General features: G+C 44.4%; 5 protein-coding genes across 8 annotated transcripts in view; 3 read left to right on the top strand and 2 right to left on the bottom strand.

Annotated features, from left to right (window-relative positions):
• Positions 1–25,070, bottom strand: part of LOC125762142 (serine-rich adhesin for platelets) — a 54,238-nt gene that overhangs the window by 14,799 nt on the left and 14,369 nt on the right. For 2 of the 4 annotated variants that reach the window (XM_049423951.1, XM_049423956.1), the window contains exons 1-2: positions 17,826–18,919; positions 1,607–1,925 (exon numbers count right to left, since the gene is read on the bottom strand). In XM_049423951.1, the coding sequence (XP_049279908.1) occupies positions 1,607–1,777 (171 nt within the window). In that variant the 5' untranslated portion in view covers positions 1,778–1,925; positions 17,826–18,919. Of the gene's footprint in view, positions 1–1,606; positions 2,107–17,825; positions 18,920–25,070 lie in introns of those variants that run through there. The other 2 variants (XM_049423952.1, XM_049423953.1) reach the window with 2 other exon arrangements.
• LOC125762178 (uncharacterized) lies at positions 2,475–4,749 on the bottom strand. The gene is made up of 2 exons (XM_049424017.1): positions 3,194–4,749; positions 2,475–3,119 (listed from the first exon to the last, which is right to left on the bottom strand). Exons 1-2 carry the CDS (start codon positions 4,457–4,459, stop codon positions 2,925–2,927), a joined length of 1,461 nt encoding a protein of 486 aa, XP_049279974.1. The 5' UTR covers positions 4,460–4,749; the 3' UTR covers positions 2,475–2,924.
• Positions 5,749–7,795, top strand: LOC125762176 (uncharacterized). Its single transcript, XM_049424015.1, has 3 exons — positions 5,749–6,178; positions 6,252–7,511; positions 7,598–7,795. Exons 1-3 carry the CDS (start codon positions 6,116–6,118, stop codon positions 7,793–7,795), a joined length of 1,521 nt encoding a protein of 506 aa, XP_049279972.1. The 5' UTR covers positions 5,749–6,115.
• Positions 8,111–8,891, top strand: LOC125762199 (uncharacterized). The gene is made up of 2 exons (XM_049424048.1): positions 8,111–8,198; positions 8,266–8,891. The coding sequence occupies exons 1-2, from the start codon at positions 8,157–8,159 to the stop codon at positions 8,881–8,883; spliced, it is 660 nt and encodes a 219-aa protein (XP_049280005.1). The 5' UTR covers positions 8,111–8,156; the 3' UTR covers positions 8,884–8,891.
• On the top strand, positions 9,348–13,773 carry LOC125762174 (uncharacterized). The gene is made up of 4 exons (XM_049424013.1): positions 9,348–9,440; positions 9,508–10,779; positions 10,866–11,699; positions 12,213–13,773. The coding sequence occupies exons 1-3, from the start codon at positions 9,393–9,395 to the stop codon at positions 11,070–11,072; spliced, it is 1,527 nt and encodes a 508-aa protein (XP_049279970.1). The 5' UTR covers positions 9,348–9,392; the 3' UTR covers positions 11,073–11,699; positions 12,213–13,773.

Raw genomic sequence — 25,070 nt, 5'->3', positions numbered from 1 at the left:
CGTCTCTGTGTGTGCGGTTCCGATTTGGTAGTGGTTGCCGAGTCTATTGTAAACCGTGATCAGCATTATGGTTCGTTCTTGAGTCAACTTCATCTGTGGTCTCGTAAAATCTATTGCTATCTTCCACCACGCATTCGAACAATCGATAACGACGCTTCTGTCCATGACACGACACGCTGACTGCGCCGTTGCAATTGTAGTCAAATGAGCCATTCGTTTCGATCGATGTCTTAGCCGATAGACCGTTTTTTTTGGGGAGGGACAAAACAATGCAAACGAGCAGCCCCGGGCGGGGTGCCGACGCAGGGACCGTAATATCTGTATCAAGATCAGCCCCCAAAAAAGGAAGACGATAATTCCCCGCACTCTCTGGAAGGGAGCAACTGAGGTTAATGCATGGAAAACACACTCCCAACTACAAGCCCATTGTTCTGATGTTAAAAAGGGCAAGTTCATTACAAATCCTTCCCGAGGGGGCGGGGGGGGGGGGGGGGGGGTGTTGGATTTTCGAGCTGGGCAAAGGTGTAAGGAAACGTTAAGCCAACCATATCTGTAACCCTGTGCTCTGGCTCGGTTAATTCGTTTGCAAAAAAAAAGCGAACGAAGAACATCATGTTAGCGGCTTAACAACATTTTACAACCCGAGCTGTACAACCCGCCCCGAGGAGAGGATTGCACTTTTCGTCCAACGAGCTAGGGGAGCCGTCGTTTGGCTATTTTGTTCCTCGCACCAAATGGGGGACAGAGGAAGGAAGGACTTTCTCTTTCGCCGGGGACGGTTATAAAAACAGAATGCTAATAAAACATCATGGTGGCCAATTGTTCCAGCGCACCGTGGCGTTGAAAGCAACGTTAGCACCATAATTTGCGTGGAATGACTTTTGCCTTCCTTGCTTCCCCCTTCCGGTCAGTCGCTGTTGGTTTTTACCATTATTTTGCAAATCGTTTTTTTTTTTGAGTACACTTTCTTACTGTCAACAATGTGAAGCAGTTGAGCTGGTAGTTTGGTGCTGATAAATGGTTCCAATCAATGCACCAGCATATTTTGCTTTTTAGAAAACCTTTTAGGATGAGTTATTAAACTCGAATGGGTTAAGTCAGTTAAGTGTGAATTGGTGATCACAAAGTAGAAACTACTTCTCTATGAGGCATAGTACATATGATTTCAAGTGATGTACAAAAAGGAAAAATGCCATAAAATCATATAAATTGTTGGTGCCACGCACCAGGATCCAACAGCTCGATATAAAAGAGAATAAATGTTGATATCACAGAAACTTTCTGAATGCTGTTTAAATTTTTTGTCACACAAACTCCACTTGTGAGTCCCCTTTTGGTTCTTCGCTTGTGAGCTCATTCCCAGTCGAAACACCACCACCAACCAAAACTGGAACAATCCATCAAACACTGACTGGTCAGGGTGACAAAGCTAACCATCCCGGACAGAAAAGGGTGTCGTACCGGAATGTTAAAAGCATGTTGTGAGATTCGTTGGATTTTCTCTCATTACTGCACCGTACCCTTACGGGAGCAAAAACAAAAAAAACATAATCCCCCGTTAGGTTGAAACGCGTGAAGATGCTACCGAAAGGATGGAAAACCTTACCTTGCCGTAGCTGTTCAGTGGTCCATTTACCCACCGGCCCGCTTCGAGCCGTCCCGTCAGCAGGGCGCCCGTATTTGGATCGACATGTTGCCACTCGCGCACCTCGCGCTGGAATGGTGCTCGCGTTGCCGCCGTCGTACCGGTTCCCGTTGCCATGGCGGCCACTTCCATCCTTTGCTGCTGGATAGGGGTTAAGCGTTTTATTTCCCCTGACCGGTTCGTTCGGGAACGGGCCGTGTTCCAATTTTACACGGGATGCGTTTTACGCGCTGGATCGATCGAATACTTGTGCTTGCCTTCCCGCAGATGGACGTCGGTTCTGTAAATGGTAAAGAGACAAGCCCAGAATGATGGTGGTGAATTTATACGGTATGGTTTGTACGATCGGAGGAAAACAAATGTGAGAAATGGTGTGCAATAAATAAGCACGGGCTCCTTCCCCCCCGACAATGGAGTGTAAATCAGTACGAACAGTAACTAAAATGGGACAAAGCAGAAAGATGCAGCGTCTGCCGGACAGAATGCGATCTTTTACCGGCCAGGCCAGGTTTTATCGACGATCTACAGACAAACGAACGCGGATGGCAACGAACTTCGGTTGTGCCAACGGCGCCCATAAAAGGGACGTGCACGGAACCGTTCATATACGGCCACCGTAAACCGGGTTCGTCGCTTGCAGTCTTTCGTTCGTGCGGCGTACAACACCCATAAGGAACACGGCACTTGGCTCGCAAGTTCAATGTCGCCGTAAAACCGTCATCAGTGACGGGTTTTCCGAGCAATGTGAACGATCGCATTCCGAAGGTGTCTTTAAGGCTATCACATCATAGAAGATGATCAGTCTGTTATATGACCTGCTGGTGCGTCACGTTTCTATTGAGAACTTTTTTTTGGTAAGAGAAGTAATTTTGACTATACAATTAGTTGATCACAATACACAATACATAACGAATTTCTTTCCAAAAAAAATAAATTCACATGCTTTTTGGAATCATCTTCCTCATTGTTTTAAGAACCAGATAAGATTAACTAATTTTAAACCCCTAATCAGTAATATAATTCAAATTTCAATCTCAGGCCCTTTTACGACGAGAAGTATCGCTTGATGTTTGTTTGCATCTCTCCATTCATAGCTAAATTTCTTCCATTTAAAACATAGCCTGATCTTATCTAAGCTTTTGCCCTGAGAAAGTATAATTGTTTCCCATAAGTAATTTTTTCCTACAGGTGACAAGAAAATTTCCCATTCGATAAAACAACACAAAAGACAAACGAAGCGCTATATATAATTATCTTTTATTCACTTCCATGCATTCCACTATCTTCCGGTGAGGAAACAGTTTCTAAACTTTTGCTTCGTCAGCTCCACCAGATACTCAATGTCCGCCCGGATCGCTTTTGTGCAAGCGTCATACCGTTCGCCTAAGGCAACCATTTCTTCCCCCAGGAACGTAACGAACGCATTGAACCGAGCTTGATTCTGCTTGCTAAAGCCATCCAACTGTTCGAGGTACTGTAGAGATGGGCGGGAAAAAAAACATATTAATATTTGTTCCATTTTGTTTTTGATAATCCTTTTGTGCATACCTCGGTCGTGCAATTGGTTGAACCTTGGGCACACACCGATTGTGCCTGATTGCCATAGACAGCAGTATTGCGTAGCTGCTCGAGGAAGGCTGTATTGGCGGACGAGACATATACGACCGTGCGCGAATCCACCTGATAGCAGCTGGTTAAGCGTGTTGGTGCGAACAATCCCTGGCGGAAATCACCGATGTAGCGCTGCAAGCACCGGTCAGCATAACTATTGTCGCTTACAGTTGCCTCATCGATAAGGGCCGCTGTGGCAGCAAACATACGGTTTCCGATCGCAGCACCAGCGGTTTGAATTATTTCCTTGTAATTGGTGGCAAGATCACGCAACAATTCTCCGGTACGTTTGTTGTGTTCTAATCCTTGGGTTTCCATCTTTTCGAGGAAAGTTTTCAATTTTGTCGTTTCATTTACATCAGTAAGACGCACAAACAGTGCATTGTATCCCTCACGCACGAGACGTACGCTTACGTTCGTCTGCTGTTCCATCTGACGGGCTGTGTCGATCAACGTACGATTCACAAGCGTCACACTGCCGGACAGATCCTGTAGCGCGTTTTGCATGCTGGTGTTGGTGGCCGTTTCGTACCCGATGGCAGCGGTGCGATCCTTCGCTACGGTACCGTACACACTAGCAATATCAGCGAGCGCCGAGTTGATCAGCAATATTGGGGACGTTAACGATTGTACCATGCTGGTAGTGATGAGCGTGGAAACGTTTGCACTGCTGTAGGTAGAGTTGGATGAGCTGACCGTTTTAAGCGCCTCCGCAAACGGTGGCCAATTGCGACCGAGTGTACCAATCTCGGTCGTAACCGTGCTCACATTGTTGGTGAGTGTATCGAACAGGTTCGATCGTATCAGCCCCTGCAGGGGACGGATTGTGTTCGCCGCCTGCTCGAGTGCGGAAATCGTCGGTAATACTGTGGCTTGCACTTCATCCATTAGCGCCTGCAAAGCATCGGTACCGTTCGCACCAAACGTAGCTGCCACGTGGCCCAACAGTTTGTTGAGCGGTGAGGTAAGGTTATTTGCTACCTCGAACAGCACCGTCGTCACACCACTGCGATCGAGGCTAGCATCGTATTTAAGCAAACTGGCGTTTGCCTTCACGATCGACACAATGCCCGACCCAATGCTGCTGCGAAAATTCGCATCAAACCCGGGCACACTGTACGCTAATCCAAAATCACCCGCACCAAAGCATCCGGCGAGAAAAACACTTTCCACGATCAGCAACGCATATATCCAGCGTGTCATTTTCTTATCCGTTCCCTACGAAACTTTTGTGTCTGTTACGCACCGAAAATCTCACCACACTGATTGAGCAACGGTGGACAAAACTTCTTACAAGCTCGCCAGAAAACATTCTCCCTGTTGGGTAGCATCTTGTTTTTATTTCTACCTTTCTCTCTATTTTCTCATTCTCGCCTTCATGTCTTGTGATCGCATCAAACGGTACTTTTACAACACACTTCCCCGGACGCATGTCAACGCGCTCGGCGATCTGACGTGCGCTGGGCATTTTGGCCGACTTTCTCCACGGTTCTGCTTCCCGAGCATTTGGAGAGCAATGATCTGGCTGCCGGCACACTCTCCACAAGAAGTATCCCCCTCCCCGGGAAAGGGAAATGGCGGAAGCGGACAACGGAGTAAGACATCACGACAACTAACAACCGAACTCGGAAAATAAATCTACCGCTAGAACACGGTCCATTACCGGCTGGGTGACCCATTTCGATTATTGATGCGTTTTGATTATACAAAGAACCCGCGAGGTTCAGTCGACTATCCCTGATGTGGAGAGAGAAAAATAAGATCCATAATTTAAAACGTGCGAAACAGGAAACGACACAGGAAACCGGCGTAATACAATGTGTTCCCCACCTACAAAAAAAAAACACGGTCCCAAAATGTTCAAATGTTAACCCGGGGCGAGATGAAACGAGTTCGAACTTCGGTATATATACACACATGAACAGGAGATTTCAGTGGATCCCGCTGCGTTTTGAACAAAAAGAAAAAAAAGCTCCACAACCGATTTCAACTTTCGAGAACCAGAGAATGTGACTGAGGTTCTGATGTCATCCAGAAGAGATGCCGCCACCCTGGTGGCTGTCAGTTAGAATTCTTCCAGTGCGTCATTTGTTTGGATAAAATATTGCAACCAAACGGTGAGGCTGTTTTTTTTTGGATATTTCGCTCTTATGGCGTGGATTTTGGACTGATTTTTATTTTACGGTTGCATACTAGAACGCCTAATAGCCAGTTCAGTTTTACCATTTAGGTAGATGATTGCTTCGCTTTCCAAAAAGGAACATAAATCGTCATCGTCAAGACACGGTTAGAAATAATGGAGCTATGCCGTGTGGATGGCTCTATCGTTAAGAGATGTAGGAAGACTAACATCAAAAGAAATGATCAGAATAATCAAGGTAATTAGCATCATTATTTATTCTACTCGAATTGGAAGATAAAGACCTTGCTACCTAACGACATTTGGCGCTGCATCTACCGTGCTAGGAATAGAAATAAAATTAAGTTAGAAATTTGGTGGAGTCACTTCAGATATGACGCACGGGACCATTGATTGAGCACTTACGCGTAAGTCTGCAATAAAATTGTGCGTTTCTGTCTGACACCTAAAGACTACTCCGCACAAACAGATGGAATTAATTTCCAAACATTGCAATTTTCAATGCTGTTTTTTTGTGTGTTGGCGACGTTTGCACAGTTGGTACAGTTCGCATGATTAACGCCCGTTGGTCTATTAAGAGCTCGATCGATCCAGACATCCCGATTCCCAGAATAGCGTGTGTGCGTGCAGACTGATTTAGCGTGGGTTTTGGGTTAGGAATTGAAAAAATTTCAAAGATTGCATCCATTTAGTTAGTGCTGCTCTACGACACACAGAAGATGTTTCGCCACCATAGGTCCAACATTTTAAGAGCAGTTCTTTGCTGCTGGTTGTTTCTGACCGTTAGTATGATGAATATACGATTACAGTGTGCTGTGCTGAACGTAATAATATCGTAATATGACTCCGTTGCAGATTGGACATGCAGAACCGGTGCCAGAATTTGCCATCAATGCTGTGGTTAGTGGGAGTGCCACCGTTTCGACCCTCGCCCTGGAGACGAAGGCACTGTTTGTGAATGCCGGTGGAACGACGTTTCAGCTAAATGCAGGCTACAACCGGCTAGCTACCGTAAAAGCAGCCATGACTACGATCGCTACCAGACTATCCACAGCCGGTGCCACACTGACGCAGGCCATTTCCAACATGGCGCTCAACAACAGTGGTCCAATTGCAACGTATTTTGACAGCATCAGCAGCGCAATCCAAAGTTTGCAAACGATCATCACGTCCGGTTTGACGGCCGAGCTCAACACCCTCACCGGGACGATCGGGAACTACGTGACGGCTAAGTTTGGGGACAGTTTTCACACAATGTCACAAACGCTCACTACACTTTCCCAAGCCGTGGCCAGTCTCCGCACGGCCGTAACAAACGCACGTAACGCTGCCGGTTCCTCACCAACCGTGTCGGCGACGTTAGTCAGACGGTATCTTACCACACGCATAGTGACTGATATTACGAATGCGGTTCGGTTGCTAAAATCTGACGTACCGATTCTGGTGTACATCGTCCGTACGACGCTCGGTTCTATACAGACAGCGGACGAGTACCTGTCGAGCATTGCCGATGAAGCGCATCTGCGCGCAAACGACGTCAACGAGCTGGGAAACAATTTCAGCAGTGATGTGAACGATTTCGTCGTTACGGTAAAAACTAACACGACACAACTGACCACCGCGCGTAACACGCTTATCGAAACGTACGAATCCACACTCCAGAGTGACGTTCAATCGGACGACAACTTCGGCGCAATGGTCGGTGGTTTGCTAACGAAAATAGATTCGATTTACAATGATGACGTTACGGTCGGTAGTACCATTGATGGCAAGTTCGCCACCTACCTGCAGCGTGTGCAGGCACTCGATGACGATTTGGCCACATTCTACGGTACGAGCATGTGTGCCGTCGTTCAGAATCTCCTTCAAGTGCTGATTGAAAACGGTCCAAACGCACAGTTCTGTTTCAGCAAGTATGGCCAGAAAGTGTTTAACTTTTTCGTGCTGCATACCTACGATTCAGCCGATTGCTATCGGTTGCAGTTAATCCGGCTCGATAAACTTCTCACCGCGACATACAACATCGTACTGCTGCTGCTGCACGACATCGACGACTTTCTCGAGAATGTGGAGCGTTGCACGCACTTCAACAATCTTGAGAACTGTGTCACTTTTGTACGTATTAACGGTAGTCATTTAAAATGTGGTTTCGATTAGAGTATTAATTATTGTTATCTTTCATATGACGTTTCTTTTACCAGCTGGGAACCGAATATCAAACCCTGTTTACATACACTACGGAAAAGCGAGACTATCTGTACCGTCTGCTAACGAAGGAAACTAACGCCAGCTATTACCGATTGGCTGGTTGTTTCGACAATAGCAAGCACCTACTCATGCTGGATGCAGAACAGATGATGAGTAATATCGATCATTGCGAGCTGCACGGACCAAATTAAAAGATGCTGGAATCCTAAAACTCCACACGCTGCAGCGCTCCATAGTTTGTGTCTTAGATATAGTTAATTAAAGTGACTTTATTTTTGTGGTATAAATAAATGTTGTAACATGAAATCAGAATCGTTTCTTTGGTTTTGCGTAATTCGCTACTGATGTACAGTGTGCTAGCGAGTACAGGTACGCAGTGTTTGTTCAGTTGATCGTCTGCCACGTTCTGGTTTGAATGGATTCAGCTGTCAACCGGTAGCAATGGACTTCGAACGAACCACGAACAGCTTTTCGAATTTCAAGACACTGCATCAAACAAGTGCTTATTTTCCGGAATATTGTCAGTGAAATCGGTGGAAATCGTTTTACAACATGAAAATTTGCGTTCTATTTACAATTATTGTAACGCTGCAGGTTAGCATTTAATTTGTAGCTATTAATTGTAAATGCTTTCCTTATCCATATTCTACATTCTTTACAGTCCGTTGCTTTTGGTTTGCCACGAGCCGACTTCGGGATCGCACAGGATGTACCGAACAGTGTGAAGGTGGTCGAACGTGCTACCGCGCTGCGCAGTGCGTTCGATGAGCTGGACAACTTTACCATCACCATCCGGTCCGGTTACGAGCTGCTCATTCTCGTTGCCAACCTTTTCACCTCGATCGCTACGAAGCTAGCCAATTCGGGTACGGCTATGATGGATACGATCGTGACATTGGCGAATGATGATATCGGCCCTATAGTGAATGTATTTGCACGTGTCAATCAAGCGGTGGCAGCACTCAACCAACTGCTCAACGGTGGCTTGAGTGTGGAGCTAAACACACTCACCAACAGGCTTGGTCCTTCGCTAAGCAGACAGTTTAAGGATGGGTTCCAGAGTATTACCTTAGCGCTGCAGAAATTATCAACGGCTCTTGCCGATTTGCAGGCTGCACTCGAACAGGTGCAGACAGCAGCTGGAAGTGGACCTGTAACGCCAGCCCTCGTGAGAAGATTCATTTCCGTCACATTGACAACCCGGGTGCTCGCCGCATTAGAGGAGATTGGTGCTGGAGTTCCAACAGTTATGTACGTTATAAAGAAAACAGTTGGATAACTTTCTAGAGAAGAATTATACTTGTTTCTTGTTTTAAAATCTTCCTATGGCACACAGAAATAGCAAGAATAAACTTTATCTCTTCAAAAAGTACCTCAATGTGTTGACAATACTGCGACGGATATGACTTTGTACTGATGTTGATGCTAATATTTCAATAAAAATGATAAAGGTGATATGAATTTTTTTTGCTGTTGTTTTGACGAAATTTTGCACAATCTCTATTCAAATAATGGGAAATTTCAACAACAATCTGTTTCTGCCCGATTAACCTTCCTGTGCGAAATACCACCCAGCTAAACCAGCTTTGCATCTAGAAAAAAATTTAGGCTGAGGTTAGAGTGCGAATGTATGCACAGCTGATAGGCACAACCAGAGACGAGCGCGCCCAAGTTTCCATCACACGTCCGAGTGCTTGCGAATTTAGTTGCATCACATCGACACGTTGGTGGAGTTCCATTTCTGGTTGGGCTTTACGAGTGACAAAGAACCAGCAGCCGTAACCAACGATGGCAAGTAGTATCGCGCTGGTGGTTACATTCCTATGGGTTTTGCAGGTAGACAAATTTCCTTGAAAAGTCACCGTGAAAGGCATCTTCTCTACCATCACTTTCTGCTTTACAGAACGTTACCGGACGTCCAGACTTTGGTCTGAACGGGGATGTTGCGGGAAGTTCAATAGCAATCGACACAAGCGGTGGTGCATCTTTCGTCATAGGCACTATCAGTGAGTACAGGATTCTGCTCGGGTCACAGTACCAGTTACTCTACGACATGGAGGAAGCATACTACTCTGTTGCTGAGAAGTTTACCGCGGCTGGAATTGCAGTGACCGACAAGCTGTCCCTCTTAGCGGACGACGATTCAGGGATAGTGACTCCACCGTTTGAGTCAACCATTTCCGCCATTGCAGACCTGCAAACTGTCATCAGCAACGACTTGACACAGGAGTTCCTAACGTTACAATTTCGCGACCAGCCGTTTATCACTGATCGGCTGACGGATAGCTTTAGCTACATCAGCGTAACGTTAACAACTCTGGACGAAATTCTGGAAACTCTTCAGAGTGCAGCGGAACAGGCTCAATTCCAGTCCGGTGGCGATGAGGAGTCTGTCGATCAAGCGTTTGCTCGTAAATTTGTTACTCCCCATATGATCAACTCACTGCTAAACACGATCGTTCTCATACCCGGTGCTATCTCACCACTCATCTTCTCCGTACACGAACCCTTAGCCCAGCTGGATAGATCCGATACGTACATTATTGCTGCAAAGAGTGACATTGAATCGACTCTACTGCAGGCACATCAAGAGGTGGTGAACTTTAACGGGAATATACGAAAACTCAAGCAGGACACGAACGGTGTGATAGAAACGCTCGGTTCATCCTTCAGCGAAGAGTTAACGCTGATCAGCGATGTACTGCCAACATTGCAACTCTCTTATAAGTATCAGAATGGGCTGGCGACTGCAATAGAATCGTTTAACGATGCTCTGTCGATGGATGCAATCGACGAGAAAACGTTAGTGTTGGACGTAGCGATCACGGAGTACGTGCGACAATCGAAAACGTTCGACGATGATTTGGTAACGGTGTATGGTGAACGTATCTGTCCCGCGATGCAAGCTGTCGTCCAGGTGCTCATTGCCAGTGGACCATATGCTACCTATTGTTTCAAGAAATACTCACACAGGGTGATAGATTTAGCCATACACAACTTCTACGACATTGGGGAGTGCTACGAGCTGGAATTGAATCGACTTTACGCAACGCATCGTCTCATCTCGAACATCGTCAGCATGGTGATGTTCAATTTTCTTGAACTTTACGAGAACCTTAACACCTGTGCCGAAATTCAACCGTGCCCAGTCGATTGTGATCCTTGCGTTGATACGGTAAGTGTTATCTGATGAACACGTAACGTTAAACGTAACGAAACGTAACGCTTTGTAACGCTTCTTGCTGATTCACGTGGTTCTAGCTCGGAGAACTTCTCGAGACCCTGTCCCGATTGACGGACGAGATGTTCAACCTCATACTGCAGATAATCCCGTACGAGACGACGGCTAGCCTTCAGCGGCTTAAATCTTGTGCTGCTTTCAGTAAGTATAAGTTGATTGCTGATGCGCACGATCTCGTTAATGATGTGTTCATATGCGAAGACACTGGATACAATCAAACAGAATAGTGAAATACACGCAATACTACTTAACGGCGATGATGGATAATACAAATCAAAGTAAATTTAGTAAAATAAGATCATTTTACTTATCTTTAAGCTCAAGGTGACATGAAAATAAAATAAAATAGATAAATACAACAGACATTTTTCATTTGTTTTGCAATTTTAAAAGCACTACTATAAATTCTTCAGTTATTGTGGCGCCCTCTGGTAGAATTTCTTTAAAAGACAGTTATTTTTTTGTATTTTCTGACCTCGTCACTAAACGCTTAGCAATTGTCGCGTTTGCAAACGCAATTCAGAAAATTTTTGCCAAACTCCAAATAAAAAAAAATGCGAAAAGTCGCTATACGTGTATTTTCAGCGAAAAATCGCTATTCGAAACGCGACTTGACGCCATGACAGTTTTCTGTAATGACGGCCGGGATAGCTCGATTTTGCTGGCAATAACAAGGTAACAAATACAAATTCAAAAATTAGATCGGTTGGGTGTCATTAAATAATGTAAAGTTTAAAAAAATCGAGTGCCTTTTTATTTTTTATGTTTGAGAAAATGTCAAATTTTTATAATTTTTCAGCAATTTAGCAAAATTTATAAATATGATATATTTTAATGCGAATTTGTTGCAATAAGTTTCATTTCACTCAAATAATGCTTTAAACACAAAAAAGAATAAAAAATCGGAAAAAAAATTTACACTCGAAAATTTCATAAGGGGTACCCCTTGCCATTTTTTTGGGAAATTTTGCAAAAAAAATTAAATTGATTTATTTTAATGCCAATTGGTTGCAATGTGTTTCTTTTCACTCAAGTAATGTTTAAAATAAAAAAAAGAGTGAAAAATAATAAAAAAATTAAAATAATCAAAAAAACGAAAATTGACTAAGGCTCATTTTTGCACCAAGTTTTGCCTATAACTCTGTCGGTATCCAACGGATCGCCAATCTTTAACTTGTGGTCAATAGATGGCATCAATGGCTACATTTTCTTCTTGGACGGCCGTGCCCTCAGTTGTCTGTGCCAGAAGTTATTCGAGGAACCAAGTTCCATACCCTGATTGAGAAATTGTAAAATTTTCTTCATTTTTCAGCAATTTAGCAAAATTTATAAATGTGATATATTTTAATGCGAATTTGTTGCAATAGGTTTCTTTTCACTCAAATAATGCTTTAAACACAAAAAAGAATAAAAAATCAGAAAAAAATTTTAAAAAAATTTTCAACTCGAAAATTTCATAAGGGGTACCCCTTACGTTTTTTTTGGGAAATTTTGCAAAAAAAAAATAAATTGATTTATTTTAATGCCAATTGGTTGCAATGTGTTTCTTTTCACTCAAGTAATGTTTTACATAAAAAAAAAAATCAAAAATAATAAAAAATATGAAAAAAATCTAAAAATTTGAAAATTTCCTAATTCCATAGCCTAAGTTTTTTTTTTGGGGAAATTTAGTAATTTTTATAAATTGATGTATTTTAATGCGAATTTTGACACAAACTCGATTAATTCTTACACCCAAACATTCGAAGCAGTCATCAAACCACGAGACGGGCAATCGATATCTTGATATTTAGGAAAATTCGCAACACAAAAATACAAACAAGCGTGTTCTGGTTTGCTCGTTTGATACGGTGTGCCAAATTTGCATATATATTCAAAAACCGCAAAAGGTGTTAATTGATAGCGAAGTTGCCAAACCACCACGCGTATTAATACTGGTTCGGGGGACAATTTTTTGGTCGACATTTGAAAACTAAAGCAGAACACACAAATCTCTGCCAAAGATTTGTGTTTTTTTTTTTATTTTTGCTTTTTGCGATATAAGATCACGATGACCTTTCAGTGCACAAAATATAACGATGATTTAATTTATTTCCCAAGGTAATTCCAATTAAACAAACCCATCGTCAGAATGTAAGTGAAAGCCTTGACAGAAATTTCTCTTCAGATTAACTCAAGGACCATTCGGTGCTGCGTCACCGTCTTGAATGGCCAATCGAACCTTCTGAGCAGCGGTACAATCATTTCAACGAACAAACGCTACACCGTCTGAGTCATCTTGAGCAGCTTGATCCTCACTGGCAATCCCAACCATAACTGAAGACTAGTTTCGTGCGTGAGCAAGTGAGTAATGTAAAGTGCTACTCATACGGACGACATGATCGACAAACCCGGCCCCGTCGCAAAATACGGCTGAAGACTACACGGTACCGGGGTGACCGCGTACCAACAAGCTGCTAAATATGGCTAATCACGAGCGAGCACGATCCAAAAACCGTTGATTGATTGTCACAGCCGAAATATTAGCCCGGGTGGGCTTCTAAAATGGGATCCGAACAGTTTGTCGGTACGTTTTTTGGTTGGCTGGGTGGTGGTGCTCGGGTCGGTTGAGTCGACATTTCCGACAAGCCGATCTATCGTTTAAAAAACGGGACGGACGGGCAGGCAGAGGGATAGGCAACAATGAAGGTCGATCATCTCGTCAATGATCGTCGTTCATCATGTTTCATCGCTCGCTGAAGGTGAATTCGAAAAACCGATTTACATTTCCGTTTGTTTTGTACATTTGTATCGAGAAACAAAAAGGCGAACCGAAAGGGAAGGAACTCAAGCTGAGACACGGAATGGATCAATCATGAAAACCTGAATATTCACAGTTGACAGCAATGGGACACGGGATTTTAATGCAGCGTGTAACTTAATATCGTTACTAAAAGAACCGATACTAAAAGAAAGAAAAAAAAGCATGGCGCCAGCTCCATTTCTAAGAAAGCTTCCCCCTTTTTCAACCTTTCATCGACAGTAGTAGTGAGCTTACGCCACGAACGGAAGTTACGGCGGTACCGTTCAATTGAAATGCCTTCTTTCCTCTGCACTACAAACCAGACAGCAGCAAACCGTTTAGAATGCTGTCGGTGCTTGCCATTTCGTGAAAGCTCCAATTTCACGTCAACTTCGTGCAGCGGTGCACCGGGTGCGATCGCCGGGCTGCATCGCGTCGATCATTTTCAAGCTCAATTAAAGCCGATCCGACCAAACGGAACCAGAAACGTAACACCACGCAAGACATGGTGAAACGATCGGTACCAGACGATTCGCCACGGTATGATAATGATCGCAAGTGCAGGAATAATTCGAGGAATCATTCGGGCGTCCGAAAACGGGGCGTACAAAAGGGAAAGAAACTAGCGGTTCGAGAGTGTGAATAATAATCGAAAGTGGATGCATGCAGCTCGTTTGCAACGTTTCACCATCATGCGATCCGGTTCGGTTGAGTTGAGAGGTAGTGTACCAAATTTAAATTTCGATACTATGAAACTCCCTCTGTACGATGTGGGTGAGGTTTAGAACAGCGACGTGATCAATTTGTTAGATAATTCCAAAAATAAATCACACGCTGTAAACGGATTTCGTTGTTTTTTTTAAGTCAATTGTGAGATGCAGTTTTACAAAGAGAAAAGGAGGCACGTGGCTTATATTTAGATAGCAATAATATTAATCGCGTGACAACCTCTATCTCCAACAAAGCCAATCTGGTCCTTGTCAGTAAATCGAACTTCACACAAGCCACAGCAAAAAAAAAACTCGAAAGGTTCAAAACGTCAAGGATACCGGTTAAAGTGTGCTGAACCGTTTGCACAACCATTCGAAACGAACCAAAGCGCACAGTGGAAGAAGAAAAATCTCCCCAAAAAACGTCCACTGCTGACATTTTGAACTTTGCCAAGTTGCACGGCGAAAGAACAAACAGCAAAGAAGCAAATAAGCGAGGTTCGTCGCTTTTCAAGTGAGTCTTTTGTTTTGCGTTGCGCGCACGATCGCATCGGTCGCGATCCTTTTTTGCGCAACAAACGAACAGGATGCAGCTGTCGACGGGAATGATAAGCGTGTAGCCAGCAAAAGCACCACTCGATTTCGAACGTTTGGGCGAATCGATTGCACGACGGCTAATGAAGACATGCTTTTGGTTTTTATCAACCAGCGGCAACATCTATAAATCATTAACCTCGGCCGCGGGCCGGGAGAGAGGTTTTTGGTGGGGAGGGTTTTGCATTTCATCCACACGATTGACGGTTGATAAAATGTGCCATATTTGGTGGGTCAGCTTAAGTGGGCGCTAATAATCGGCTAAGGAACATCACGTGAAGCTTTTAAGCTTGCACATGCCATTCGAAGGTGAAAAAGAATGGTATGGACGAAAACGAACAAAAAAATGCAAACTAATCCCTTCGTACGGATTCTAACCGTATACTCGTCCGGTTGGGATGGGAAATGTTTCTACAGCCGGCTAACTGAAGTTCAAGGACAATAAGAATCCAAAAACCTAACGATGAACCGGTGTGTAAGCTGATACATTAAACTTTATGCTTCACGCTGAGCTTACAATCACCACATCGTATCGACGAAACCAGGCTCTATCGTTCCGGCAAGACTCACATTTCATCTGCCCATATCATGCACAAATATGGCATTGACGCGTCGACCGGTTAGAGCCACCGGCTATTTCAAAAATTGATCGATGAGGTGTGCGCGCGCTGTGGAACCTTTTGGCACTGGTGCAATGCTTTTTTCACCAAGACGGTTCAAATCATTACTGAGCGAAGAAAAGCAAAACATCAAAAAAGCATCCAATTGCTTGGTGACACAATTTCAGCAACAAAAGCTAAACCGTTGCCTGACGCACACGCCCACTTTGAGTAAGCAACAACCAAAAAAACGAGAAGAAGCAAAACTTTTTGCGTAAACAAACCTCGGCGCACCGGCGGAATTAGTCATTTCCTGCCCATCGATATTGATGCTGACAAACACTCAAACAAAGCGTGTTATGTGATCTCGGCCAGCCAGACTTACAACTCCGGTGAGAAGCAGAGCACAAGCAACAACAACAAAAAAGAAGCTCGACGGCACTCTTTTAACCATGTAAACCGTGCCCATTAAACTCGGGTGCAATTTTATGCCACGGTCTGTTGTTTCGATCGAACGAGATTTCACTTTCGGCTTCTATTTAATCATCAATGCGCCGATATTTATTAACGTGACCTAATTTCCATCGGGCAAAAAAAGGGAAACCGTCGGCGGCGCTACAGAGAGCAATGAAAATGAAACGGGAAATGGGGGCCAGTTGGGTGATTTATTTGCTCGTAGAACTGGGTCAGCTGGTGAGCGATGATGCCCGTCTCTTTCACGATGCGCCGGCCCCATATGCTAATAAGCCACACCGAGCCAAGGGGACACATTTTTGTCTTCGGCTGCTTTATGGTTATAATTAAATACGCGTCCTTTTTCCCGAGATGTTTATCACTTATTCTTTTCTTTTATTAATCACACTCATCTGTTCACATAAATCTTGCCATTGATGTTACAGAGGAAAAGCAGCAAAGATTTGCCAGCTATATGTGTGTGTCCGTGTCCGTTTGGTCCATTAAGAAATTCCACTTGCTTGTAGCTTGTGGTTAGCCGTTTAACACACTCGATCGTGCGCTTGTTGATTAATCGATCACTATTAATCACGGTCAGTTTTCTATCGCTTTGCTGGTGCTAATTTTATTCTACCAATATGGACATTTCTAGCTACTTTTACTAAGAAACTGCTTAAGAATTCAATCGCTCGGTATAAACGGAACGAATGGTTAATATTTCAACTCACCGTACCCGGTGGATTGAGTGCTTCTTCAGGTGTGTCATAATTGATACGCTCCTTATTTGGTGACGGTCCAAATGGTGGACGATGGATTAAACGGGGGAGACACCCGTTTGATACAAAACAGCATTTCAAAGCTGCGCATGTAAGAAATTGTTTTTACAAACGCGCGTATTACGTGAGGTAAAGCGATCGTGTAGACCAGGCACACATGTGTCTACCCATGTGGCAGAAGCAATGTCGCCATCAAAGAAAACAGACACACACACATTGATTTGGTTTCTATTTTGAAAACAATTTACGGGAGCTGTATAAGCAAAACAGGTAAAATACACACCCAATCTTAGTACGAAAGGAACGCGGATGGGGTGTTTTTGGGTAAGTGCGCACATGTTGATCTTCTTTAAAAAAAAAAAACTAAAAAAAAACCAACATTCCCGGGGAGAACAATGTGAGACATTCGAACCAAATATGATTGGGAACCCTTTGAGACATACATGGTTCGAGTACGGGACAACAGTAGCAGCTTTCCGGTAAAGATCTATTTACTTTACGACCACGTAACAAAAACATTGTCACACTGTATCGGAAAACATGCAACATATGACAGATGTTAGAAAACCACGTCTTACGCGACAATGATGTGACACAAATTCTGGTCTTTTTTTCGCCCCCCCACCCTTTGCTTGTGGCACGTTTGGGAATCATTAATTACGAAGCAGTCCGGCTGAACAGGAACAAACGAAAGAAGAAAAAAAATAACATACCACCAAACCTACACCGGGTGTGGAGCTCTAGATATCTAGGCTGTGGGCAACCCTTTCCGTTTTGTGCGCTGGGCCAAGTTTCCCGATTTGGCCACAAACTCCCACTGGCAACTGGATCGATCGGTTTGCAAAAAGGCGAGAAGATTGTGGTGCGTCCCACCACCAACGTCAAATCTTGCCCTCTCGCAAAAGGTTTGGGGGCGAGGGAGGGCTTAAGAATTTACCACGCTCCGGTGCGCGTCCGCTCCCCGTTTTTCCCGCAGGGTGCTGTACCGGTGCTACCGGTTAAAAGCGGTAACGTAAGGATCTAGCTGGAGAGTTTTATATTTCAAAACCTATAGGCAAATATTTACCTTTTTATCGGGCGTTCGGGCAAATTTACGCTCCCGGATGACGCACCACCGTTGGCGGCAAGCGACGAATCAAAGTGGTTCCGTGTGTTGCTTTTTTTCTCGCGGTTCGTTTATTACGGTCAATACTATTTCCCGGGGCTGCTGAACGAGCGAGTGTAGCGTTGGGTGGAAGGTTTCCGGGATATCTGGGTTTATTTTTTTTTGCTTAATGTGGAAACGAAATTTTCCACCCTCAAAATTTGGGCTTACGGTCACGGAACGATACACGCATCACACAATAATACTCACACAAACACACAGAGGGAGGCTTTTTCCGCTTTCTTGAAGTAAAATACGTATTCTCCTCCGATTGAAGCAAATTTAATTTCAGCTCGAGTTTACAAGATGTATTTTTTTCCTCCCAAAAGCTCGATTCTGAGTTCTTCTAATGAATATTTCGTTTCGCTTATTTTGATTTATCGACTCACTTGCTGATCACCACTCAGTCCCATTTCAGAAGAGGGACAACACTTTTTCAACATGGGCAAACACAGCACACACACACACGCACACAAAGTAAAGCTAGCCCACGGCACGATGGTTGCACTGCGATCGTGGTGCAAGGTACGATCAACAGATATTCCTTTAATTGTACAACTCTCGATCTCTTGAGCACACTCGTTCAACAACTCCCGCGGTCGATTTAGGATGACAGATGGCGTGCGGTCTTTAAGCGGGTTAACACTTCTACTGCCCGTCGTTAGCTCGGTGAACTTTCGTCCGAAAGCCTTGATCTGCTCGCGGTGGGCAGCGATTTGTGTCGAGTCACTGACAGCTTGTTTTCGGCGGTTTCCGTCACCTTTGCTCCAGATACTTTGGCGCCAGGGACTTCGTCACTCGTTGACAGCGCTGGTGACACTTTGCTGATCCAAAAACCACCCTCCACCAAACGAAGACCAGCTGTTGCTAAAGCGAAATTCTGAGCACTGGCGTAAAGTATTTCGAGGCGCAAGATCAGACCGGCGGACCGTTTGGCTTCGTCGGATTTAATGTTTGCTCTATTTAACGGTGTGCTTCACCGTTGCGAGAAGGAAATAATGAATATGCAGCCAGCTTGTGCTGGATTCCGTTTTTTTTCTATTTTGTTTCCTTTCCTTTCCCCGCCCCGGGGGAAGGGTTGTCTCAGGTGAAAGAACTGTTACTTGCCCTCGAGTGATTCGCGAATCGGCACGCTCTCCACGACTACAGTTGCCTGTTTGCGGGGGCCTTCAGGTTGTGCCTGATTCGGCGCTCCGATATGCAAGCGAACCCAGATGAAATCGGTGCAATAGAATTCCAGAACGTCCTGTGGTCCTTTGCAAGCACACGCTTGCCAGGAAGGTGAACGTCACAGGCTAGATAATAGACCGTCTCGAATGGGAGATGAGAAGATGAGACAAACTTTTGTGTTTTTTATCTTTTGTCGTGGACGCCGCGTACACTTTGATATGATTTTCTTTTTGGCGCATAAACGCTGCATTTAATGCGGCACACAAAAACACACGCACGCACAAAACAAGGGATGGTTTACGCACGATCACAAACACGCCACAACCTGACCTGACGTCTACGATTTCACGTCCGTTCGGGTTGCACGCCAACGCGATACTGAAGCTGCCCCGGGCCGGTTAAGCTTCACGCGAGCGATTCTTCTCGCGCTACGCGAGTGCGCACTTGCGCGCATAAAGAAAAGAGCCAAAGCTTGCTTGAAAGAAGCAAAAAACAAATCCCCCCCCCCCCCCGTGCCGTGTGGACGCGGGGACAGAAAGGAAAGGGCGATCCAGGTGTACCGGACTCTTGTCTTACGGTTTCTCGACCAAAAGAAGAGACGCGAGTTGCATGCAGCCAGCCGCAGCGACAAGCGTTCGACGACCGAGCACGGCTTTGGACGCGGCAAACGCGCTCTTGCGCTCTTCGTGGTCACGGACTCGAAACGGTGGGGCCGGTTCGCTCCGAGCGTTCGATTGTGTCGATTGTTGTGTGATTTTCTTTTCGAAGCGTGTGGGCCCGATTGCTAGTGTTGCTGGCAATACGTGAATTAGTATTGGAATCAGTGAAAGATGCTGGTTTCTTATCGGTGGGAAGCTATAAATTAGACGAACTTGATAGTAGATCGGAAACGATCAATTGGGGAAATCCCTATATTGATCAATTTATGATCTATTTCTGTTCTTTCTATCTAAATCCCACCCCTCCACCTCAGAAAACCTAAAAAAAATCAGAAAAATGGGCGGCCTGGATGAGATAAACGGCGTCGGTTCCACACGACGGGACCGGATATCAAATGCCATCTGGAACGTCCTCCCGTAGTAGCAAGGAGTGACTATCCTGCTACATGGTAAAAAAAAGTCTAGTAAGCCAGAATTGGACGGCATGTCCTTAAGGGCCTTTAAGCCAGCAAGATAAAGAGAGAGAGAAAACTCTGAAAGTTAACGCATTCTTGAAAAGTTTCGAGAAATATTTCAATAATCTAACTTCCTATCGGGCAGACATGAAACAAACAAATGTTCGGTAAACAATTGACGCTTTGGTACCTCTAGGGAGCTCGGCAGACCATCTCACCGAGCGAAACGTTCACTCTTTTACTCATCGCATCCCGGGTCTCTAAGATCAATCGCTTGCTGCAAGAACTCGCGCATTGGATAAGAAGCATAAAAGCAGCGCGACTGAGAAAGCTCACTCGTCGCACTCGAGGCTAATGCTGTAGCTTTCTTCCCCCTGTTTTTGCGCCCTTGGATATTGACTCCACTGCCAAAACTTCCATCCCCGGCAAGTTGGTTGAAGCAGTTGGTTTATTTTATTTTGCAATGCATAAAACGAGGCTGTGTTTCCGTGTTCCCGAAACCGATCGGGGCATCGGGAACGCTTAGCCGGCTGAGTGTGGACTGTATCGCAGCCGGTGAACCGGTTAAAGCGATCAGCGCAACTACGATACAACTGGCCAGAATCGAAGAACCGCCAAACCCACAGGAAGCTAATGCTCACGGTAGGTTCCCAGATGCAGCCGGGACTGATGCGTGGGAGAATGAACGAGGATAAGATAATTCCCTCGTTCCCAATTCCCAATTCCCCCCCACCGGTCCACTGATTACCATCCTCTCCAAACGCTCCACACTCATAGAATGAAAAGCCTTTTAGCAAACAGCCATGAACCCATTGGCGTTGAAGGGTTCGCCTACACGAGATCGAGCGTGAGTTCAACGGGCGGGGAATGGTGAATCGAACGATGAGAGAAACCTGCACAAAATCGGTAGACGACGTTTAAGGTTGACGTCGGTGTGCTCACTTGCGTAAATGCTTCGAAACCGCGATTTTCGATGCAATTTGCATGGAGTGGAAAACAATTGCATCCATGGCCATGGGAAGAAAAGTGTGCAAAGTTTCAAGTTTGGTATAGAATATACGAAAAACAAAAAGGTAATTATATACTTTGAAGCTGTTTGGGTTAAAACTAGCTATATTCACCCGATTACACTCGGGATAAGGTGCCTTTCCACTCTTAGGAGTAAGAAATATCTTCCCAATCAATGTGATTTTGTACACTGGATGAAGTAAGAATAAAAGGTCTTAAATAAAAAATGTCTAATAAGAAATTTGCCAACTTGGTTGCTTATACGAAACATGAAGCTTGGAATTCAATCATCTGTAATACAAATTTTCACTTGCGCTAAGGAGACCGGAAACATTTATTAGGATGGCAAGTCATGCTTTCGACGGTCCAACCCGAATGAGATTTGATACCTGATTTGTCGTTTAAAGTCAGCACAATTATTATTGCTCCGTCGGTCCCCGGAAAAACGAGAAAAAACAGATTGAAAATCTTTTGTAAAATAAATGGAAAATGGTTAAAATATGTGAGGTAATTGATGTGGAACTGAACTAAAAACCAATTATCTTGGATAATTCCTGACAGAAAGTTGCTGAAACTCCACGACAAAAATGCCGAAGGTATTTTTAGATGAAACATTTTTTAAGTCGCCATTTTGTGAAGTGCATCATAAATCGTAAAAGCCAGTGCCAGCAAAAGTGCATAAGTCGAAAATGTAAAGAATATAAGAATATAAAGAAAGAACTAAGTAGTGGCGATCTTCCATAATAGCGGAAAATTTATTTTTAGAAGATTAGACGCAAACAGTAAACGTCTTATCATCTTAAGCTCGTGCAGGTTAATACATTTAACCTTTAATGTATTTTCCACCCATTTTCACAAAATATCTTGACGTGGCACACAAATTAACTTCATGATATACAATTTAACCTTCACGCATAGGTTCCGTTTACCTCAAATTACCGTTCAGATAATTTGGTTTTTGCTTTTTGTTTTGTTTTACACCTTTGGTAAAGGTGACGCTTAATGAGTAGACAATGCGAGGCGTGAAGTATGTGCAATTTTTATTTACTTTCAGTCGTGGAAGGAAATGAACGAACGTGTGAAGTATGAAATGTAATTCTGCACAGTTCACTCCATTTCAAAAGGCTACCGTACTGTAATCCCGACAGACTACATAAATTGTTCCTTTAATGCAGTTTCGTGCTGCACTTAACATTCTTTCGCACCTTCGATACATTTTTGGGGGCTGGGATTTTTTTTTTTCTACCAAAGAAATTAAATCCTTTATGTGATTGTGTGTGTTTTTTTTAACCTTTTCATCTTGCCTGCACCGTCTGGGAAGTGAATTAAAGCGTGAACTTGATGGCGGTGGACAAGACACAAAACAAAACTGAGAAAGGAAAACAAAGCATGCATCACCATTGCATTGCGTCCAGGCGCGACAGACATGTTTTGGGTGCGTGAGTGTGTGGATTTTTTCTTTTTTTTGGTTTTCAATTTAACTGACTGACAGCCAAATGGACGGATTTACGACGACATGACCCAGGCAAGATCCTGTCTGTAGCGGTGTTCACCACTCCGCTCCACGCGCGATCATGTCTGGCAATGATCGTGAGGAGGATCTTCACCCGTGCACAATTGTGCATCAAGCAGACCCACCAAATCGATGCTTATCGTTGCTTGCTGTCGACAACCGAACGTAACCGCGAAGGCGTCGAAGGTTGTCCAACCTCTTCCGATCGATTGACGCGAACGCCCAGGAAGAAGTGATGATGGATCGTGCGGCGGTACACTAGAACGAGCCGGGTCTGTGTGCATTAAAGTGCCCGAGCGTACCGTGACCAACATCCCCGTCCAAGAATTACTTGGACCGTTTCTCCCAGCAAAGCGCTGCAACGAAGCGAACGCAAATACGTTTTAGTCGTTCAATCTTAACACGCGCGTCTCCCGCTAAAGCCATGAGTCATAAATCATCTTTCTTTCGATTCGCCCAAAAGGAAGCTTTCTTGGACGGTGGACGGTGGTAACAAAATGGAAAGGATTGGCAAACGTTCCATCGCAGCTTTCGCCAACGTCCGTACACAACGCTTCACGTTGCAACTTTGACGATAAACGATGGACACGAAAAACCCCGGTTCGCTTCGATTATTGCAGCTAATGAGGTTGAGGGACGAAGGATGCTACAGGTCGCAGTCGAACCACGTTCACCAAGCTGCTTTTCTACGCCAGTGAAAACGACCAACGCAAACCAAACGGAGACACAACGTTCATGATGCAAGCGGGTATATAATTTATATCACATCACTTTGCCCGATGCTTTACGATCCACCGGAGCTATTTCTTCCTAGTTCTCGTACCACGAGTTCTAGATTGTTTGCCAAGATGGTGATCCGTTTTCCTGCGTAGGTGTGATCTACACCGTATGGCGTACTTCACCACCAAGAACGATTCGTGCGACGTACGTTTTAGTTTGCAAAACTGTGCAATGTTCAATCATACTGTCGTACAGTTTATCGCTACGGTGCGAGTTAATCTTGCTTTACCGTATGCAAAGCTCCGAGCTTTTACTTACAGCAGCAAGCTTCACATGGAACGGGGAGGTGTGTGTTTAGATTGATCGTTTCACTTTATGACGTTCCAGCGAGAAGAAAATTGATCGAATCTCGTTACCATACTCGAGCAGTATGATAAGACTTGTCTTAATGCTACACTTTATTGATCGTTTATTTAGCTGTACTTGTTATGGACTAATTCCCGTGATGTAAAAGATAATTGCCTATTTAACAACGATCGATTATTTTGCTCGATAAGGTGTAATTTGAAATATTTTTCTTACTATGTTTTTTTACGATGAGTTCAATTTTAATATTCCTGAATAAATTGTACATCTTTTCTTCAATGTGCATGAAGTTAATAAGGTTTTCTTTTAAATCAACTCTATCAAGTAGATATTATTTTCTCTTTCTTCTCCTTAACCCGGAACCACTTTACAAATGTGCCTCAGTAAAGCAATTGTCCGTTTGTCCAAATATTTAACCACCCAGTGACAGACAGCCGGGATCGTTCTCCCTTTTTTTCAAAACCCTTTTGCCTTTATCGTTCCACCCACAACCGCGAAGATGTAAGATTAACGAATCCACTCCTCAACGGTAATAAAGTAGCTCGCACTCGTTCACATCCATCCGTCTGAGTGGGACTGGACGGCAATCGAACCGCACCAAACTCGATGCACTCTCATTGCGAACCGCCCCCCCACCACAAACTGCAACGATGCACCCATTAAAATAAAAGCGAGACAACCCTGAACAGGGGATGGGAGTAAAAACCCCTACAAAGCTACTCTGCCACCCGGCACCATGAAAACTAACGAACGGGCGAACGAACAGAGCAAACAATGCTACATAAATCAAGGCACACCGAAGCCTTTGCCGGCCGAAGAAGCAACGTTTGCTGGATCATCCTTCGCGGATCCATGGCCCACCATGGCCATGAAATTGAACTCATCGTTCGAGCAGAAGTGCAGTATACGCTTCTGGTTCTGCCTGGGGGTGTCTGCGTAGCCGCGGAAGCTGCCCGGGCTTAATAGCACCGGTAAATCCCCTTTTTTGGCCGTCAGCTTCATCACCTCATCATCACACAACGTATGGGCATAGGGTAGGGGGTGGAATTAACGAAAAAAAACGCAGACACACACAATCCGTTCCAGTTCCGAGCTGATCGAGCTGATCAACCGGATCGAATCGATTATTCATCGATGTCTTGTGCGGGTCGTCCTTCTCGACGATTTCTTCTGCCTTTTTTTTTTGTACCCAGCCACGATCACCCCCACTGGTGACTTCATTTCAACCATGCACCAAACCGACAATATCCGTTACAGTTTTATTAACTTGTTATAA

This window comes from Anopheles funestus, chromosome 2RL (assembly GCF_943734845.2).
Source record: "Anopheles funestus chromosome 2RL, idAnoFuneDA-416_04, whole genome shotgun sequence".
NCBI lineage: Eukaryota > Metazoa > Arthropoda > Insecta > Diptera > Culicidae > Anopheles > Anopheles funestus.
Note: the sequence above shows the minus strand (reverse complement) of the source record. Positions and strands in the feature narration are given on the sequence as shown.

Bases quoted from the DNA above. Each gene is read 5' to 3' on its own strand.
- LOC125762178 (XM_049424017.1), bottom strand. From the start codon at position 4,459: ATGACACGCTGGATATATGCGTTGCTGATCGTGGAAAGTGTTTTTCTC. The intron at 3,120-3,193 runs GTATGCACAAAA...CCATCTCTACAG, and splicing joins CAACCAATTGCACGACCGAG to TACCTCGAACAGTTGGATGG.
- LOC125762176 (XM_049424015.1), top strand. From the start codon at position 6,116: ATGTTTCGCCACCATAGGTCCAACATTTTAAGAGCAGTTCTTTGCTGC. The intron at 6,179-6,251 runs GTTAGTATGATG...ACTCCGTTGCAG, and splicing joins GCTGCTGGTTGTTTCTGACC to ATTGGACATGCAGAACCGGT. The intron at 7,512-7,597 runs GTACGTATTAAC...TTCTTTTACCAG, and splicing joins TTGAGAACTGTGTCACTTTT to CTGGGAACCGAATATCAAAC.
- LOC125762199 (XM_049424048.1), top strand. From the start codon at position 8,157: ATGAAAATTTGCGTTCTATTTACAATTATTGTAACGCTGCAG. The intron at 8,199-8,265 runs GTTAGCATTTAA...CATTCTTTACAG, and splicing joins CAATTATTGTAACGCTGCAG to TCCGTTGCTTTTGGTTTGCC.
- LOC125762174 (XM_049424013.1), top strand. From the start codon at position 9,393: ATGGCAAGTAGTATCGCGCTGGTGGTTACATTCCTATGGGTTTTGCAG. The intron at 9,441-9,507 runs GTAGACAAATTT...TCTGCTTTACAG, and splicing joins CATTCCTATGGGTTTTGCAG to AACGTTACCGGACGTCCAGA. The intron at 10,780-10,865 runs GTAAGTGTTATC...ACGTGGTTCTAG, and splicing joins GTGATCCTTGCGTTGATACG to CTCGGAGAACTTCTCGAGAC.